General features: G+C 39.5%; 1 protein-coding gene and 1 non-coding gene across 6 annotated transcripts in view; one reads left to right on the top strand and one right to left on the bottom strand.

Moving 5' to 3' along the window:
* The window catches only part of ATRN (attractin), a 158,195-nt gene that overhangs the window by 116,337 nt on the left and 21,291 nt on the right, over positions 1-20,567 (bottom strand). For 4 of the 5 annotated variants that reach the window (XM_025875936.2, XM_025875937.2, XM_025875939.2 and 1 more), the window contains exon 2: positions 4,103-4,186. In XM_025875936.2, the coding sequence (XP_025731721.1) occupies positions 4,103-4,186 (84 nt within the window). Of the gene's footprint in view, positions 1-59; positions 153-4,102; positions 4,187-20,567 lie in introns of those variants that run through there. The other variant, XM_025875941.2, reaches the window with a different exon arrangement.
* Positions 13,782-13,888, top strand: LOC112827937 (U6 spliceosomal RNA). Its single transcript, XR_003209350.1, has one exon. It is a non-coding gene; the product is annotated as a U6 spliceosomal RNA (small nuclear RNA).

The raw sequence follows: 20,567 nt of genomic DNA, 5'->3' as shown, positions 1-20,567 counted from the left end.
GAAGAATAGTACCTAAACAACATTCCTTATCATTTGTCGAAGATCTATTTCATACTTACTATGTGCAAGAGACCACTAAGCGCACAACGGTAAACAAAATCGCCATGGTCTATGCCTCTCTGGGCCTTACAATCCGTACAGCGGCTGTTCTTTAACAGTCTGTGAACCAACCCATTAGCCCTTCCGTTTCTGCACTTCCTTCCTTACTCAACTTCAGATTCCACACCGTATCATTTCACAAACACAACTGCCAGTTCTCTATACTTGCCTACCCTTCTGCCTTTGCATGGAACTCCCTGGCAAAGGCCTAGTCTAGAAGACACCAGTGAACTGCTCTGACTTAGATTAGATGCAAAGAAAACGAAGCCTACCACTGGGTCCTCCAGAGGTGCTCAAGACCACCGGGCAGGCTGCTTTCGGGACCGGTCACAGCTCACCAACTTCCGCCTGGCACTTCAAGTCGGCCAGCAGTGCTACTACTCATTCTCTCTCTCCTTCTCCACAGTTGCTGCTCACTCCCGATTACTGTTTCAAACCATTCGGTCCCACCTCCCTGCTTAAGCTCAGCACCCAGACAAAAATCTCTCAACTCCCCATTTTCCAAAACAGATACACCTGCCCACTCCTCTGTCCATCTCTCAAACACTTCACATCTCCCTCTCATCTGGAACTTTCCACATCCTCATTTTAATTTCCTTAAGTATCACATACTTTACAAAAAACAACAAAACATAAAAACAAAAATCTCAACTCTCCTTCCAGCTATTACCTCTCTCTGCTGAAGAGAGTGAACCTTCACACAAGACTTTGCTTTCTCTGTTTCCTCACATCCCACTTACCGTCTTCGCTCTCAAACCTGGCTTCCACCCAAACACTCCACTCAAAAACCTCTTGGCAGTATCAGCACCGTTTATATCCTGGTGATGCCTAATTATGTCTCCAGCCTAGGCCTTCCCTCTACGCCACATACCTAACATCTCTAAGCAAACAACTAAGTAAGTTCATAAACAAGTTAACTCAGTTGATGATGGCTACCGTGAAAATATGAAAGGAATGTGATGCGTACAACAGGTGGTAGGGAATTACCCCCAGAAACCTCTGGAAGAGATGAGAATGACAAGAGATAAGCCGTGTGAAATGAATAGGGAACCATGTTTCGGACAGAGGGAACAGCACAGTCTTCAAGTCTAAGTGAGAAAGAGGTTAATGTGTCCAAGCAACACGAGGAAAACCGGTGTGTCTGAAACACAGCAAACAGAGGACACCACATGAGATGAGAAGCGAGAGATGGGCAAGGGGCAACAGCAAAATCTGGGAGGCCAATTTCAAGGCTATCACAGTGGCCCGGGAAAGACAGGATGGTTGGTGTCTCACAACAATTGTAGAGATGAAGATGAAAAGAAGGGAGATGGATTGGGAAGACATTCTAGAGGGAAAACGGGCAGAACTTATGGGCAGGCTGAATATGGGGATAAGGGGCAGAAGGAGTTAAAGGTTTTGCTCAGGCTGAGGAGGAACCACCAAGAGCACCTTCAGAGGAATGCTGCAGAAGGACGTCAGATAGGAATGAACTGATAAGAAGCATAGGGGCAAACAACTCCTTAAAGCAGCAGTTATCGAGCTGTGGGCCTCGCAATGCCAGGAGGGGCCCTGGGACTCTTTTAGGCAGTCTACGAGGTCAAATCTATGTTCACGATAATCCTAAAATGTCTATGAGGTCAAATCTATGTTCATGATAATCCTAAAATGTCACATGCCTTTATCAGCACGTTGGCATTTACTAACGGTGCAGGAGCAATGGTGGGAGAAAGAAACTGCCCGCACCTTAGGACAGAGTGAGGCGGAAGCACCAAACTGGACCAGTAATCACTGTTATTCTTCACCACTAGACGCTCACAGAAAAAGGAAAAATGGGTTTCATGTAAGAATACCTTTATTAAGTGGTAAAAACTATTAATTTCATTAAATCTTGACCCACGAGTACACATCTTTTGAATATCCCACCTGACAAGACAGGAGGTATGGACAAAGCACTTCTGCTACGTAACACAGGACAGTGGTCTCAAGGAAAATCACTCCTGCAATCGTTTGGGTGGTGAGCTGAACTAGTTGCTTTTTTCCCGGAATGCCATCTACCATTTTTACTTAAAAGAACAACTAAGAAACTATGGTTATGCAGACTTGTATATTTGGTAGATACTTTCTTAAAAATGAACAAAGGGGGCGCCTGGGTGGCTCAGTCGTTAAGCGTCTGCCTTCGGCTCAGGTCATGATCTCAGGTTCCTGGGATCGAGCCCCACATAGGGCTCCCTGCTCAGCAGGAGGCCTGCTTCTCCCTCTCCCACTCCACCTGCTTGTGTTCCCTCTCTCACTGTCTCTCTGTCAAATAAATAAATAAAATCTTAAAAAAAAAATGAACAAAGCAAGTCTATCACTTCAAAGAAAACAACTGACAGTATTTGTTGCCAAAGATAAAATGTAAGCTTTCAAGCAATAATTAGAGTTACGGAAAATTTGCATCTGCCACCCAGATGCAACTTCCCAATGCTTCAAACTTTCTGATGAGATTAATGGTGATGTTAACCAAGTGATTTTTCATGTTATATCATGAAATATATCAAAATTTGGAAGATCTGCATAATTCAGTGAACCATGATTTTCCAAATAACCCATATATCCTGTTACAAAACCATGCAAAGGTTAAAGAGCCATTCCAAAGTACAAGAAAACCAACAGATTTTAACTTAAGTTCCAAAAGTTCATGAACATTGTTTCAGATTCCACACTGCAATTTACTTTTAAGAAATCAGCACTTGTCAAGCTTTGATGTAGTATCAAAGAAGACCATCCAAAATTATTTAAAAGGGTTATTAAAATCTCCTTCCTTTTCCTACTACATATTCAAGTGAAGACTAATTTTCTTCACATACTTCAACCACAATAACATATTGTAACAAAGTGAATGCAGAAGAAAATATAATAATCCAGGTATCTTCTATGGAGCCAGACACAAGAGATTGTACAAAAATGTAAAACAATACCATTCTTTTCACTCATTTTTTAAAAATACAGGGTTTCCTTTTTCATAAAAATATGTCACATGAGCTGACATATAGTAGGTTTATCGTTGCCTTTAAATGAGTTAATGAAGCGTTTCCTTAGTGTTAATTTATTACATAATAAACACAGATAACCCACAGAAACAAAAATTACTTGGAATTCTCAAAATTTAGGAGTGTAAAGGGGACCTGAGACCACAAAGTTTGAGAAACACTGCTTTAAAGATGTGCCATTAAGAATGGCACCTGTCGGGACTCCTGGGTGGCTCAGTTGGTTGAGCGTCTGCCTCTGGCTCAGGTCATGATCCCAGGGTCCTGGGATCAAGTCCTGCATCAGGATCCTTGCTCAGCAGGAAGCCTGCTTCTCCCTCTGCCTGCTGCTCCCCTCTGTTTGTGCTTGCTCTCTCTTGCTCTCTCTCTCTGACAAGTAAATAAAAAATCCTAAAAAAGAAAATAAAAAAGGAATGGCGCCTGCCTGGGTGGCTCAAATAAGCAACTGACTCTTGATTCTGGCTCAGGTCCTGATCTCAGGGTCATGAGTTCAAGCCCCACACTGGGCTCCATGTCCAGGGTGGAGCCTACTTTAAAAAAGAAAAAAATTGCCATGAAGAAAAGGCAAAGGCAAGAGCTGAAGGGGACAGGGGCCCAGAGCAGAAGCCATCTGAACAGTAACAGGTATTTTTATTTTCCTGACCACAATACAAATAGGTACTTACAAAAAATGATATAATATTGTAATTTTCTACTGCTTTAAGCAAACCATTTGAAATATTCAACAGTTTTAACTATTATAACTGACAATATACAAATTTCTGGTGTGTATAATTCATTCACAGCTTTAAATCCAACCCAAAACTTTTTTCAGATAAACAATGAAGATTAAGAAAAATGAAATCAAATTCACTTGTCAGATGAAAAATTATCAAATGAAAAATATTTTAAGTACTTTATGTTACAGATTGTTAATTTTGCTTGTAAAAAAAAAGTAATGCCACACTGAGCTCAGGAAAAAAAAAAAAATTAAACCAGCCATTACTACTTACTGTCCTTCAATGAGCCACGTGCACTTCGTTTTATATTTATAATTTCCAGGTCCATCTGTTACAAACCCAGAAGATCCAGTTAGTCTGTAATGCAAATTAAAAAAAAAAACTTAAGTCCAACAAAATTTCACATATCAATATCTTTCTTAATTCTCAATTCAATACGAGTTAAGCATAGTGGGTACATTAATGCATAACCAGAAGAAAATCACTGGATAGTTAATGGTCAGATTATACAAATCTAGGTGAAAAGAATACTTGCCATAAACTTAAGAAAAGGGGGTACAAATACATTAAAACCAAGAGGAGTAAACAAAAACATATCTTAATCTTTCTAGCTGAGATAAGAAATCCGTACTTTGTACCATGAAAATGGCTGTAAGAACTTACTTATCAGTATGAGTTGGTTTTTAAAAAGTAAGACCACACAGTTACAGGTATATTTAAAGCATATTTAATACAATAACACTGTGGAGAACATAACTGACATGGGCAAGCACATCAAGCCACAACACACAACGGACCCATCACACGCATCTTGCTTCTGAAGGCAATCTACCACACCCCACGAGCAGTGTCCATCAGCACCTGTCTTACCCCACTCCTGCTGAGTATGAAGTTCGTCAATATTTTTAGGTCTTGCCAGTATGATAGGCATATCCTGATATCTCATGAATGTTGTGACTGGTACCAGCCCTGAAGCTTGAATGTCTTCTCATATGTTCTGGTCATTTGCATTTCCTCCTTTGTGAATTAAAATTTCATATTCTGTGTCCACTTTACCACCAAGTTATCTTTTCCAAATTAATGTTTAGGAGCTCTTTTTATATTAAGGAGCTCCCATCTGCATGTTAAATACACTATAAATATATTTTCTCAGTTTACTTTTTGTGTCTGTTTATATTTTGTGTCTGTTATCTTTTGTTATATGTAACTTTTTAATATTTAAGAAGGATGCTATTTCCTTCCTCACTGCTGTTTCCAGATCATTTTTCCTCTGTCTTCCGTCACCAACGTCAGCCTTTCTGAAACAGATGTTCTCCTCTGGACCTGCCTCCCCTACTTTCTGAGTTAACTACTGACATCCCAGTTACTCCTTCTCACCCACTGATAACAGCATCTAGTTCATTGTCTTCCATTCAACTACATCAACATCCAAGATGTTCCAATCAGAACCCAAGCTCTCCATTTCTTAACTTCACCGTTAACGGTCTTTTCCTCCATCCCACCTTAGTCATCCACTCCTCTGGGCCCTGCCATTATCTGTAACAGCAAAAGCATCATTTTAGGCATCCTACGTTATGACCACTATCTCTTTTGTCTCAAGTTCATTTAGGCTAGCTCCCCTTTTCCAGGAAGTCATCAGCCCTAAGGGGACTTCCAATTCACTGGTCACTTCTTCACGTTCATCACCCACCACCTACACATTTGACTTTCCCACTTACCTAGTTAAGATGGTCCATCACAATTATCATCACCTGCAAATCCCTTGGCTTCTTTCCCCTTCTCTCCCTCTACTGTACTTACCCGGATATTGATATCTCCATGCCTTACTCCCAATGTCCATTTTACCCCCAAGATGTTAGTCTGAGCCAATCATGGTTTATACACATGGAAATGTGTATCAGTTAAGATTAGGTCCTAATGCCCTGTACCTCCCAAACAAGATAGTAGGAAGGGAAAAATGAAGGGGGGGGGGGGAACTGGAAGGGGAGACGAACCACGAGAGCCTATGGACTCTGAGAAACAAACTGAGGGTTTTAGAGGGGAGGTGGGTGGGGGAATGGGTTAGCCCGGTGATGGGTATTAAGGAGGGTATGTACTGAATGGAGAACTGGGTGTTATATGCAAACAATGAATCATGGAACACTACATCAAAAACTAATGATGTAATGTATAGTGACTAACACAACATAATAAAATTAAACTAAAAAAATAAAAAGATTAGGTCCTAACGCAACTGACAGAAAAATGTAAATAGTAATGGCTTAACCAAGATATAAAATCCAAAGGAAAGAAATACAGAGCACATAAGGGATTTCTATAATCATCAGGGACCTAATGCTCTTCTATCTTGTTGCTCTGTCATCCTCAACATGTGGCTTCCACCTCATAATCCAAGATGGCTGCTCAAACTCCAACTTTTACCCCCACATTCTACCCAGCAGGAAGGAGGAAAAGAAAACAAGTGCACATCCCCTCCCTCTAAGTCAAATAGGACAATTCAACTTATATCCCGTCAGCCAAAAGTTATTGACATATTTAAATGTAAAGGGAGGCTGAGAAATATAGCCATTATTCCAGATGACCATGTACTCAATGAAAAATCAGGATTCCCTTTACTAGCAAAATGGAGAAAGGCAAAGAAGGGTCATTACTAGTCTCTGTCATGGCATGTAATCCAATACTTAGATGTGAGGGCAAGTCTTGATGGAGGGCTTCCAGGAACTATTTTTTCATTCTTAAGAAAGACAGTGAGATGTATCACATAATCTCCCCTTTGAGGAAGGACTTAACTGCCTCGTCAACAGGCAGCCTCCAAGTGTCAGTTCCTTCAGGAGCTGCCCTGCCCCAGGTCACACCCTGCTCAGGGCAGCTCACACCACAGAGGGTAGAAAGGCTGGAACATTTCAATCCAACATGAAACAATTCTGACAGACAATCCTTTGCTCTAAACTCCCCTTTGTCAGGCCTGCACTAAAGCTCAACTTCTTCATTTGCCCACTTCTGCTTCCTGCCCCTTTCTCTCACAGATGTTATAACCAACTTGTGCCCCAAACTCCATCTCAACAATGCAGCCATCATGCTACGAGGTTGAACACAAAGCCAACATCAAGAATGACAAATCAAAGGAATGCAAAGGCCCATGAAGAGCAGTACCAACCAACCAACCACAAAGGCCACTCCAGGTTTATGGGCTAATAAATTTCCCACTGGTTACTCGTTCGTTGTGTACATGTGTGTGTGGACACACTTTAGGCCCTTCTAGCTCAGAAAGTTTTCTGGCTTTCTATAATGCTTATTTTGCTCCTAAGAGTTTCTATCGATTTCATATATATAGACATACTCAGGTCTTTGCAAATCAGCATCACTTTTAGAAAAGATATAGGTCGTTTTAATTTTAAATATTCACTTAGTATCTTTAAATCTAGCATTTATAGAATTTTACAAATAATGAATAGTTATGATCACAGATAGCCTTTTGTCAACTAAAGGACAATTATCCTTTCGTAACTTCTCTCCCCAAGTACTCCCACCCACCCCACACTAAGATAAACATTTAACCACCTAGTAAGCATTCTTAACTATTTTTCTTCATACTCATGAGCCCATGACATATGCACAGTTCTCTTCAATTAATTTTTGGCTACACAAATTATTATACAAACTTTTCTGCCTCTTCCTTTTCTCATACAACAGAACTTTTTGAGACTCTCTTCAACTAAACAGGTATTAGTCTAATTCACTTTTTCCATGAAGCATAATCTCCTAACCTATTGAAGTAGCATTGTTTTCTGCCTTTCTCCTACTAACACTCATTCTGTTTTCAGGCAGCTGGCATTATGCACATGGCTGCAATAAATATCCCTATACATATGGCCCTACTTGTGCTTTAATTTCTAAGAATAGAATCTTAGGAGGATTACTGGGCCAAAGGAAAATGAATTTTAATTGTTAACCAAGCTGCCGAATTATTTCCAGAACGGCTATAACGATTCACATTTGCACCAGCAGTACATGAGAGCATACTATTCTCCATGTCCCCCTCCCTTGTATTAGGTATTCTTGTTTCTTTTAAATTGTTAACTTGAAATTTTCTGTGTTCTAGTGAATGGCCAAAAGTGTTTATTGAAAGGGGAAGGCCAGGAGTATCAACGACATTTTCAGGTCAAGTGTTATATTATCACTGATGATCCAGGTACAGACAACGGTATTGCCTGTGCTTACTTCACCAGCAGTCACACAAAGACATCTGATTGAAACAGAAAGACTCTTCAACAATACGAAACCAGAAATACTGAGAATTAATAACTCCTCACTTCTACCAAGTTTCCAGTTCAAGAATACACTGAGGGTGATTCTGCACTAGAAACAAATACAGGGAAAACGGGAACCCTCCATAGGAGGCAGGTTTCAAAGGAGTCACCTTATAATTATTTCTTTCTAATTATTAGTATTATTACCAAGCAATGCGGCCTATAAAAAAAAAAAAAAAAAAACCTCAACTTTTCTCACCTGTTTAGATTTTCTTTGTGGTCAAGTGTATTGGACATAGATAAACTTTGCCCAAAGTTCCTTGGACATTGGGGGAAAAAAAAAGATAATCTATTGTAGGAATGTAAACTACTACTGATGTGTAATTCAGTTTATTGAATGCACTAGTCAACTCCTTTATATTCTCACCTGTTACCTACTAGATCTATTTCTGAGAAAGGTGTATTGAAATTCCATACCATGACACATTTGCCATGTTATTTTTGCTTTATGTATTTATTTAGCCATATAAGCTTTTAACTATTAGATCTTCATAAACTGTCCTTTTATCATAATAACCATTTATATAGTTTGATGTTCATGTTTCACCTTGTCTATTATTATAATTACTGATTTTGTTGTTTTCTTGGGCCATAGATCTTTATCCAACTCTTCATTTTTCATATTTCCTTATCAAATTTTCAAAAGTTTCTTTCTTCAAACAGGACATGGTTAGGTTTTGTTTCTCAACCTAGTCCAACAGTTTTACTGGCACAATATAATTTTTCACATTTACTGTGACTGCTATACTGATTTGATTTCCTTCCAACCAAAATTTTAAATCAATCTTAGTGAGGAGTAATTTATATACAATAAATGGCAACTTAAATGTACACTTTAAGTTGTGACAAATGTATATACACGTAGAACCCTCCCAGACAGCACATAAAACAAGTTTGTTACCCCCAAAAGTTCCTTCACCCCACCCTGGAGTTAATCTCTCCCAACACTGATCTTATTTCTATCACTATAGATCAGTTTTATACAACATGATTTAATAAAACCATACAGAGACTCTCTTGTACCTTGCTTCTTTTGATCAGCCTGATATTTCTCAGTATTATATCAGTAGTTGGTTTGCTTCCTATTGCTGAGTAGCATTCTAATGCATGAATATACCACAACTTGTTTATTCATTCTCCTGTTGATGGACACTTGGATTATGTAGTTACAGGCTCTTATGAATAAGGCTGCTAAGAACACTTGTGTACAAGCCTTTGTGTGGACATGTGTGGACATTCCTCTTGGACAAATATATAAAAGTGAAATCACTGGATCAAATTATAGACATATATCAAATTTAAAGAAACTGCCGTAATTGTTTCCTAAGTGGTTATGCCATCTTACACTTCCATCATCAAGGTATGAATCTTCACTGTTCCCAGGTCTCCCAGTACACCCCTTGCCTCAAGCGCAGGTAAGATTCTGACCATCCATTTAGTAATATATTGACCTTATGGAGGTCAGGAAAATCTACTATACATCACACTATCCAGGATCTGAAGCTTCATGGTCTATGTCCCTTGCTACACTGGCCTGGCTATATACCAGGTTCTCTGTCTGGGAGGATCACAACAGAGCCTAGATCCTATAGTCTCCTATAGGTCCCCACAGCAAGCTGGCTCAAGAAAAGCAGAACGCTTGCTGTTGGAGAACCAGGGAAGCAATTTTTTTTTTAATTTTATTTATTTGACAGAGAGAGACACAGCGAGAGAGGGAACACAAGCAGGGAGAGTGGGAGAGGGAGAAGCAGGCTTCCCACCGAGCAGGGAGCCTGATGTGGGGCTTGATCCCAGCACCCTGGGATCATGAGCTGAGCCGAAGGCAGATGCTTAACAACTGAGCCACCCAGGTGCCCCTAGACTGCCATGTTCCTATCAAGCTGCCATGTTCCTCATATCCCTCCTGGCTCCTCTTCATGGCTAAAATCCATTTATGTTTGGATTTTCTGTTGCTTTCAAGTAAAACCATCCCAATTACTAATTTTACCAGTTCTACGATGAACACTTTTCCCCTAATAGCTCAGAAATCAGGATGTACTATAAACTCAATGGCATGTCACAGTTGAAAGGAAGTGTTTTTTCTTTCTTAGTCGTACACAAGATAAGGAGGCATTGTTTACACTCAATGGCATCTTAGCAAGCTGAAGTTACACATATGGCAAACTCTAAACCTGGTTGAACCCAACTCTGCTTACTCTGCATGTGCAACCAAGTAGCTGCATAAAACTAGAGACACAACATTGTACTGACGGGTCTCACTACACGTTTATAAACACACATCTCAAATAAGTTCTCAGTACTGCAGGACAACAATCCTTCCATTTTCCTGGCCAATTCACTTTTATACCTTATTATCTTTCAACTTCCCTAACCCTCTTCCCTCGTTTCAATTTCAACTGATGATCAGTGGATTGCTTTACTCATTTCACGTGTATTTCCCCCCAGTGGAACATAAACTTCCTAACAGTAAAGATTTTGTCTCTTCTGTTCACTATTTCCAGTGCCTAGAAGCGTGCCTGGCATCTTAATGACACTAAGTGAATAGTAGTGGAAGAAATAAATTAGAAGAACTGTATTTTCTCTTCCCATTACTAAATGCATGTACTTTCCCCTAGTTACAATGGATAAACTATCTAAATTCATCTAGGGTTAAATCCTCTACCTGGGTCCAGAATTCTCAAATTCTACTCAGTCAAGGGCACCAGCAGAACAAACCTAATCCCAACCCCAACCCCACACTTCTCTCTACTGGATCAGCATAAGATGAGCTATCAGATTTCCTCCTTAAAAAATAAACTTTCTTCATTTTATATTCCTATCAAGCTACTGTCACTTCTGTGCTTTCACAGCAAAAGTCTTGAGAATTATCTACTCTCACTGACAACTCTCCCACCTACTAATTTCTTAACCCATTCCAGCTAAGCTCTAACCCTAACTTCCCAGCCCCCCAAAATCCTTTAGTTAAGGTATATGAGCATTTGAAATAGTTGATGCCTCCCCTTTCTTTTTTTTTTTTAAGATTTCATTTGTTTTTGCCAGAGAGAGAGCGAGAGAGAGCGAGCACAAGCAGGGGGAGCAGAAGGCAGAGGGAGAAGCGGCTCCCCACTGAGCAGGGAGCCTGATGCAGGGCTCGATCCCAGGACCCTGGGATCATGACCTGAGCCGAAGGCAGACACTTAACTGACTGAGCCACCCAGGCACCTGATGCCTCCCTCTTTCTTTTTTTTTTTTTAAGATTTTATTTATTTATTCATGAGAGAGAGAGAGAGAGAGAGAGAGAGAGAGGCAGAGGCAGAGGGAGAAGTAGGCTCCCCGCGGAGCAGGGAGCCTGATGCAGGACTCGATCCCAGAACCCTGGGATCATGACCTGAGTCAAAGGCAGACACTTAACCGACTGAGCCACCCAGGCGTCACATGCCTCCCTCCTTCTTAAAACACTTTCTTCACTTGGTTTCCAAAATCCCCCACTCTCAATTCACAGCTTCTTCTCAGTCCCCTGTGGCAAGTCCACCTGCCTATCCCAGTCAGTCTCTAGTTGTAGGAATGCCCCAAGGCTCCACCTCAATCTGCTTCTCTGCACGAAGTCATACTGATCTTATACTGTTGCAAAACTTTAAATACCACCTTATATATATTTTCAACAATGAAATTTTCATCTCTATGATGGTAACACCATTCACCTAGTTATCCCAGGCAAAAACTCTGAATAATACAATCATATCCTCTGTCAAAAAAACAAAAACAAAAAAAACTTTCATTTTTTTTCCTTTCTAATATTTGTGACTTTATTATTTTTCTGGCCTTATTACAATTAGTTAAGATCTCCATTATCATATGGAAAAGAATTGGTGATTGGTAAGAATTGGTAATGTCTTGTTCTCAATCTCAGGGGAAAACTTTCAGTATTTCACTGGACAGTGTGATATTCACCCTAAGTTCTTTGCAAAACCCTTACTTAATACCAGATTAAGGAAGTATCTTTCTATTCCTAGTTTAAATACTAAAAAGTTTTAACATTAGTGAGTGTTGAATTCTAGTTTTTTAAAAAACTGTGTATCTAATGACCATTCGCCTTTTCTCCCTTATTCTATTAATGCTGTGAATGATATTGATTTTCAAATATTAAACTGACATTGAATTTCTCAAATAAACCCAAGTTGGTCATGACTCCTTTATATTTTGCTGGATACAGTTTGCAAATATTTAAATTTTTTTATAGCTTTGTAAGTTAGACTGGCCTGCTTTTTGTCAAAATTTTTTCTTTTTAAAGATTTTATTTATTTATTTGACAGAGAGAGAGAGCACAAGCAGGGGGAGCAGCAGGGAGAGGGAGAAGCAGGCTCCCCGTGGAGCAGAAAGCCCGACTCAGGGCTCAATCCCAGGACCCTGGCATCATGACCCAAGTCGAAGGCAGATGCCCAACCGACTGAGCCACCCAGGTGCCCCATTTGTCAGGTTTTGATAACAAAATTATGCTGGTTGTATAAAAACAGGAAAGGAATTTCACCTATTTTCCTATCTGTAGGAGAGTCTGTGTAAGATTGATGATATTTCTTGTAAGAGTTTGGAAGAATTCACTGGTAAAGCCATCTTGGTCTGGAGGTTTCTTTTAAGCAACTTGGTTTTACTAGAGTTTGCCATTTCATCTAAATTTTTCAAATTTATTGGAATAAACTTATTACTAATATCCTATGATTTTTCCAATGCATGTAGTATCTATAGTGATGTCCTCTTTGTCATTATTGATCAGTAATTTTCCTTTTTCTCTTTATCAATCTCTCCAGCAGCTTATCAATTTTGTCTTTTCTTTTATATATATATATTTTATTTAAGTCATCTCTGCACCCAACATGGAGCTCGAACTTACAACCCTGAGATCAAGAGTCACACAACCCACCAACTGAGCCAGACAGGCTCCCCTCAATTTTATTTTTTCTACTCTAATGACTTTGGGTATATTTTGTAGTTTTTCTATTTTCTTGAGTTGTAACAGATCACTGACTTCCGACCTTTCTTCTTTTTTAGCGTCTACATTTAAAACCCTTTCATTCTCAGCATTATATTAGTTGTACCCATAGTTCTGACATAATACTTTCGTTATCATTCAGTTCAAAATTTCCAAATTCCCAGGGTGATTTCCTTTTTGATTCATGAATATTTTGAAGAGCACAGTAACTATATGGTGCCAATTAGGACAAGCATTTTAAAATCTTTGTTCTATTAATTACAGAGAGGAGTGTTAAAATATTTTCTAACATCAATGGATGTTAAAAAAGCAGGAGGAAAACCTAATGAGGAGCAGGATATATGCATGGTTTTAAAGTGTTTCCCCACATATTGCTTATTGGTAGCAAGGAGGGAATAAAATAATAATTAGATATTGAAAAAAAAAGAGAGCACACAGGAGAATGAAATTAATATAAAAAATAAGGGAAATATAGGTGTCATACACCTCCAGGTATGAGATCCTGAGAAGGGCCATCCCTTCACCTATGCAGTATTCTGACCAAGAGTGCATAACTTGAATCTAACCATGAGGAAATATGAAACAAAAGCAAAATAAAGAACTGGATTTAAACGGGGGAGGGGGGATGTATTCATGAAAGAGTGTCAATATCATTTTTAAAAAAAGAAGAAAGGCAGTGCTCGCTTCGGCAGCACATATACTAAAATTGGAACGATACAGAGAAGATTAGCATGGCCCCTGCGCAAGGATGACACGCAAATTCGTGAAGCGTTCCATATTTTTTGAGAATGATCCTGATGGTCATGAATATATCATTATAGGAAGAATTAAGATATCCTTAAATTTTCTCCCCTCCTGTGAAAATACAATCTATAGAATATGACTCAGAAATAAAAAATTAATGGGATTGGAAAAAAAAAGAAGAAGAAAGGCAGTAGAAATGTTCTACATCAGGAGTCAGCAAACTACAGTCCTTAGGCTAAATCCTGCCTGCTGATTATTCATGTAAATAACTTTTATTGGAACACAGCCATGCCCTTTTGCTTACTTATTGTCAATGTAACTTCATGTTACAAGAGCAGAAGTAACTGTACAGAGACAAAGCAGGAAATATTTAGTATCTGGTTTTTACAGAAAAGATTTGCTAACCCATGTTCTAGATTAAAGTAGCTATAGAGACAACAATTAGATGCAGTATCCAACCCTAGACTGGATCTGGTACTGGAAGGGGGGAAGCAAATAATATAGAGGACATTATTAGGTCAACTGAAAAAATGTAGTACAAACAATAGATTAGATAAAGGTATTGTATCAATGTTAAATATACTGAAGGTGAAAACTGTACCTTAAGACTTAAGTCTCTTAAAATGATCACTACCCTTAGAAAATACACACTAAAGTATTTTATTTAAAGGGTCAAAAGCCATGAGATACATATATCTTACTCTCAAATGGTTTCAAGGAAAACCATTGCATTTATGTGTGAGAACACAAGCAAGTTCACAAATGACAAATGACAGACTATTTTTCAGCCCTTGTCTCTGTGCTTCTGTCTAGGAATGTTTTCCCAACATATCTTACAGTTCATTGATTCTCTCTTCATCTGCATCTAAGATTCCTAAAATCAGTTACTGTATCTTCAGTTTCTGGTTTTTTTTATATTTTCTAACTCTTAGCTGAAATTGTTGGTCTAGTCATTTAAATTCTTAAAGTGATCATTTATTTCAAAGTCTGTTTCTAATCATTCTTTTTTTTTTTTTTTAAGATTTTATCTATTTGACAGAGAGAGAGAGAAAGACAGCGAGAGAGGAAACACAAGCAGGGGGAGCAGGAGAGGGAAAAGCAGGCTTCCCGCTGAGCAGGGAGCCCAATGCGGGGCTCCATCCCAGGACCCTGGGATCATGACCTGAGCTGAAGGCAGACACTTAACGACTGACTCTTCTGTGTCTCCACTAATGTCCTTTTTCTATTCCAAGATCCAATCCAGAATCCAACACTGCAGTTAGTTGTCATGTCTTCTTGCCTCCCTGAACCTCTTTTTTTTTAACGATTTTATTTATTTATTTGAGAGAGAGAGAGAGAGAGAAACAGCATGAGAGGGGAGAAGGTCAGAGGGAGAAGCAGGCTCCCTGCTGAGCCGGGAGCCCGATGTGGGACTCGATCCCAGGACTCCGGGATCATGACCTGAGCCGAAGGCAGTCCCTTAACCAACTGAGCCACCCAGGCGCCCGAACCTGTCTCTTTTTAACAATTTAAATTTTAGTTGAGATAATAGATTCACATCTATTATAATAATGCAGTTATAAGAAATAATACAGAGGGATTCTTTATATACTTTGACCAAGTTCCCTAAATGGTAACATTTTTTAAAACTACAGTAAAATATCACAACTAGAATACTGACGTTGATAAATCAATCTTATTCAGATGTCCACAGTTTTACTTATACTCATGAGCATGTGTGTTTTTAAGTTCTACACAATTTTATCACCTGTGTAGGTTCATGCATCCACCACCAGTCAAGATACGAAACGGATCCAGGGGCGCCTGGGTGGCTCAGTCGTTAAGCGTCTGCCTTCAGCCCAGGTCATGATCCCAGGGTCCCGGGATTGAGCCCCACATTGGGCTCCCTGCTGAGCAAGGAGCTTGCTTCTCCTCTCCCTCTACCTGCCGCTCCCCCTGCTTGTACTCTCTCTCTAATAAAAGATAAAAAAATCTTCAAAAAAAAAAAGATACTAAACAGATCCAGCACAAGGATTCCTCATACTGCCCCTTTGTAATCATACACCTCCCTCCCATCCCCCCCCACACCCTCCACATTCTTAACCCCTGGCAACATTTAATCTGTCATTTTATCTTTATGCAATGCTCCTCTTTGTCTCTGATAATTTTCTTTGCTCTAAAGTATAATTTGTCAATTATTAGTATAGCCATTCCTACCCTTTTTTTTCAATTAACGTTCAATTTGCATGGTATATTTTTTCCCTTCTTTTACTCTCCACCTACATACGTTGTTGAATTTGAAGTGACTTTCCTACAAGCAGCATGTAATTAGATCACATTTTTTCATCCAATTTGCATTTCCATTTTAGGTAATTATTACATTTATAGTAATTACGGATATGTTAAGGCTTAAGTCAGCCACTCTATTATTTGCCTTGTATTTGTTTTCTCTGGTTCTCATTGTTTCTCTCTTTTTGTCTTCCTGTGGGTCATTTGAACATTTTTTAAGATTCCATCTTGATTTATTTATATTGTTTTTACCTTTTTGTATGTTTTCTTAGTGGTTACTCTTGGCACCAGAATACACACATGTGACTTAGAACAATCTACTGGTAATAATGTTCTACTACTATTAGTGGAGTGTGGCAACCTCACTTCCATTTAGGTCCTTTATCTTCATCATTTTAATTTTTTTAAAGATTTTATTTATTTGAGAGAGAGCACATGCATGAATGCATTGGCAGGGGGGAGGCGCACGGGGGAATCTCAAGCAGACTTCCTGCCCAGCCCAGAGCCCGATGTGGGGCTTGATCCCACAACCCCAAGATCACAAACCTAGCCAAAACCAAGAGTTGGATGCTCAACTGACTGAGCCACCCAGGAGCCCCTATCTTCACCACTTAAAATATCATATTTAGTATCAGATGGCTTTTAAAGACTTTGAGAGAGAGAGAGAGAGAGCAGCGGGAGAGGAAGAGACAATCTCAAGCAGACACCCACTGAGCGAGGAGCCCAACACAGGGCTCAATCACACGACCCCAAGATCGTGACCTGAGTCAAAATCAAGAGTTGGATGCTTAGCCAACTGAGCCACCCAGGCATCCCGGGTTTTGTATTTTTTATTCAGTCATCAAACTTGATTGCTAACACTCAGGAGGAAAAGGAGAGTCTATTATTATAATAGGTATATGTATTTCTGCTCTCTCCATTGTTCCTTTTTTCTTGATGCTACAAGATTCATTCTTTTATCATTTCTCTCCTGTTTAAAGAACTTCCTTTAGCCAATCTTTAATGATAGATCTGCTAGCAACAAATTCTTTTCATTTTCCAACATCTGAGAATGTTTTTATTTCCCCTGAATTCCTGAGGGACAGTTTTGCCGAATACAGAATTCACAAATGACAGTTGTTTTATTTCAACACTTGAGAAATAGTGTGCTGCTTCCACCGGCCCCCATGTTTCAGATGAGAAATCTGTTATTTGCATGGGTGTTCCCCATCATTTCTCTCTGGCTGCTTTCAAGACTTCCTCTTTGCCCTTAGGTTTCTAGGCTTTTATACTGTATATATTTATGTAAGTATATACTTACATATTTTACATAAGTATATACTTATATGGTATATATTTATACATATTATATATACTGAACATATTTAGATAAGTATATACTTATCTATTTGTAAGTATATACTTGATCTATTTGTCTATTCTTTCACCAATACCACACTATCTTGATTACTGTAGTTTTATAGTAAGTCTTTTATAGTAAGTCTTGAAGTCTTGGTAGTATTGGTCCTCCAACTTTGTTCTTCTCCTTCAATATTGTGCTGACTACTCTGGGTTTTTTGTTTCTCCATATAAACGTTAGAATCAGTTTGTCAATATAGACAAAATAATTTACTGGGATTTTGATTGTATAGATCAAGTTGGGAAGAAGGGAAGAACTGATATCTTGACAATATTGAGCCCTCTCATCCATGAGCAGGGAATATATCTCCACGTACTTAGTTCTTTGATTTTGTTCATCAGAGTATATAGTTTTCCTCATATAAATCTTATACACATTTTGCTGGACCTATGCCTAAGTATTTTACTTTTGGTGGTGCTAACGTAAATGGTATTGTGTTTTTAATTTCAAATTCCACTTCTTCATTGCTGGTATATAGGAAAGCAACTAAATTCTGTGTATTAACCTTGTATCTATCTCACACATTTAGATTTCAAGAATTCAATTATGATGCATCTTGGTGTGGATTTGAGTTTTTCTTGTATGGGATTCACAATTTCTTGGCTTTGCAAGTTTGTTTCTTTTGCCAAATTTGGTACATTTTTGGCCATTACTTCTTTCAAATACTCTTTCAGCCCCACTCTCATTTCCTTCTGGGACTCCAATTATACAAGTGTTAGATCTTTTGTCCCACAGATCATTTTTTCAAGTCTATTTTCTCTCTGTTGTTTAAATTGGAGGATCGCTATTGTTCAGTTCTCAAGTTTACTAATTCTATCCTCTGTTACTGCCATTCTACTAATTGAACCCATCCAACAAGTTGGGGGGGGTTGTTGTTATTGTGTTATCCAATTCTAAAATTTCCACTTGGTTCTTTCTAATTTCATTTGTAATTTGGTTCTAATTGATTTTATTTAGGTCTTTGCTGAGATTTCGTACTTATACTTCTTTCAAGACAATTTTTAATTGATTTTAAAGCATTTTTATGACAGCGGCTTTAAGATTTTTGTGAGAAAATTCCAGTATCTGATTCATTTTGGGTTGGTATCTGTTGGTTGCCTTTTCTAATTCAAGTTGCAATTTACTTTGTTATTGGTATGACAAGTCATTTTCTATTGTATCTTTTTTTTTAAAGATTTTATTTATTTATTTGAGAGAGAAAGAGAATAAGAGATAGAGAGCACGAGAGGGAAGAGGGTCAGAGGGAGAAGCAGACTCCCCCGCTGAGCAGGGAGCCCGATGTGGGACTCGATCCCGGGACTCCAGGATCATGACCTGAGCCGAAGGCAGTCGCTTAACCAACTGAGCCACCCAGGCGCCCTCTATTGTATCTTGAACGTGTTATCTACTACGTTAGAAGTCACTAACATAGAGTCTTTTTTTTTTTAAAAGATTTTATTTATTTATTTGCCAGAGAGAGAGAGAGAGAGAGAGAGAGAGAGAGCACAAGCAGGGGAGCCGCAGGCAGAGGGAGAAGCAGGCCTCCTGCTGAGCAGGGAGCTGATGTGTGACTTGATCCCAGGACACTGGGATCATGATCTGAGCTAAAGGCAGATGCTTAACCGACTGAGCCACCCAGGCATCCCTAAAATAGAGTCTTATATTTTATTTTAGCAGGTAGTCACCCTGTTTAGTTTTAGCATATGGATCGTGACCCAGTTTTCTGGGCTATTATTCCAATGGCAGATTAATTTGCAGGGTCTCTGTGGTGTTATTTGGCCTGCTCTGTTTATCTGGTACTATTGTGCTCCCATGGGTCCCTGCTGGTGTTGCCTGAGGGGATGAAAGGAGTTTCTTCAACCCAGGCTGCCAGGTGCTTCTTGGTGGGGGAGGGGTGTGATGGCCCTAGGTTCCCCCCACCAACCCCCTGCTTCCCAGCATCTCTGAGCAGGAAAGGCAAGTCTTGAGCCCACAGAGAAAAGAGAGGCCTCCCAGAACATGCTGCTTCCCATAGCTGGGTCCCTCTTGCTGGTTCCGCCCACCTGCCCCTGTATCACTGGCTAAGGGAGAAAAAGCTCAGGCCCACATAACCAGAGACTTCCTTGCATTAGGCCACTTGCAGCTGTGTCCTTCTTGCCAGTAGTGTTCACCCTGGTATCTTTGGGTGGGGGAGGAGACCCTGAAGTTCTCAAGGACAAAGATGCTTCTCAGACTAGAATGCTTGCTGGAGCTGAGTCTGTCAGCTAGTTCTGCCCACTTGCCTTGATATCTCTCAGTGGAAAACAGAAGTCTCAAGACAGGTGGGAAAAAGAGTGCTTTGTCTCCACACTTACATTGAGTGGGATTCCTAACTGATCCTCCTTGCCAATGATACTGTTTGCCTGATGTTTTCAGAGGGAGTTCCATTTGATTGGTGGAAGAAATGAGCCTACCTGGATGGCAATCTTTTGCTAAGTCAGAGGGTCAGGAAGCACGGGTCTGGGAGGTCTTCTTCTGTTGGGTGGGGGGATGCAAGATGTGCTATGGCTATACTGTTCTTCTAGCCCTGTGGTCCCAAACCAGCTCACCTTTTTCTCACAACCTTTCAGAGTTCTTTGGTTGTCTTCTGCACCAATTTCAGGATTTATAGGTAGACTTAGCAGAGAAAATGGGTCTATAATATCTCACCTGTACTGGAACTCTCCCTATGAGTCTGCTTCAATTATGTTTTCTCTCTTGATTTTTAGTCAATTTTTTTAAAAGATTTTATTTATTTATTTGACAGAGAGATAGAAAGCACAAGTAGGCAGAGAGGCAGGCAGAGGGAGAGGGAGAGGGAGAGGGAGAAGCAGGCTCTCCGGTGAGCAAGGAGCCCGATGCGGGGCTCGATCCCAGGACCCTGGGATCATGACCTGAGCCGAAGGCAGCCGTTTAACCGACTGAGCCACCCAGGTGCCCCGATTTTTAGTCAATTATTTTGTTTTTATTATATATCTGGTTATTTTTTAATTTAACGTGACTAAATTTTATAATATACTATGTTATAAATATACATATAATATAGTTATATGTAAATACATATTACATATTCTC

The sequence above is a fragment of the Callorhinus ursinus genome, unplaced genomic scaffold, assembly GCF_003265705.2.
Source record: "Callorhinus ursinus isolate GAN/ISIS: 27379988/994484 unplaced genomic scaffold, GSC_fseal_2.0 scaffold29, whole genome shotgun sequence".
NCBI classification, from domain to species: Eukaryota; Metazoa; Chordata; class Mammalia; order Carnivora; family Otariidae; genus Callorhinus; species Callorhinus ursinus.
Note: the sequence above shows the minus strand (reverse complement) of the source record. Positions and strands in the feature narration are given on the sequence as shown.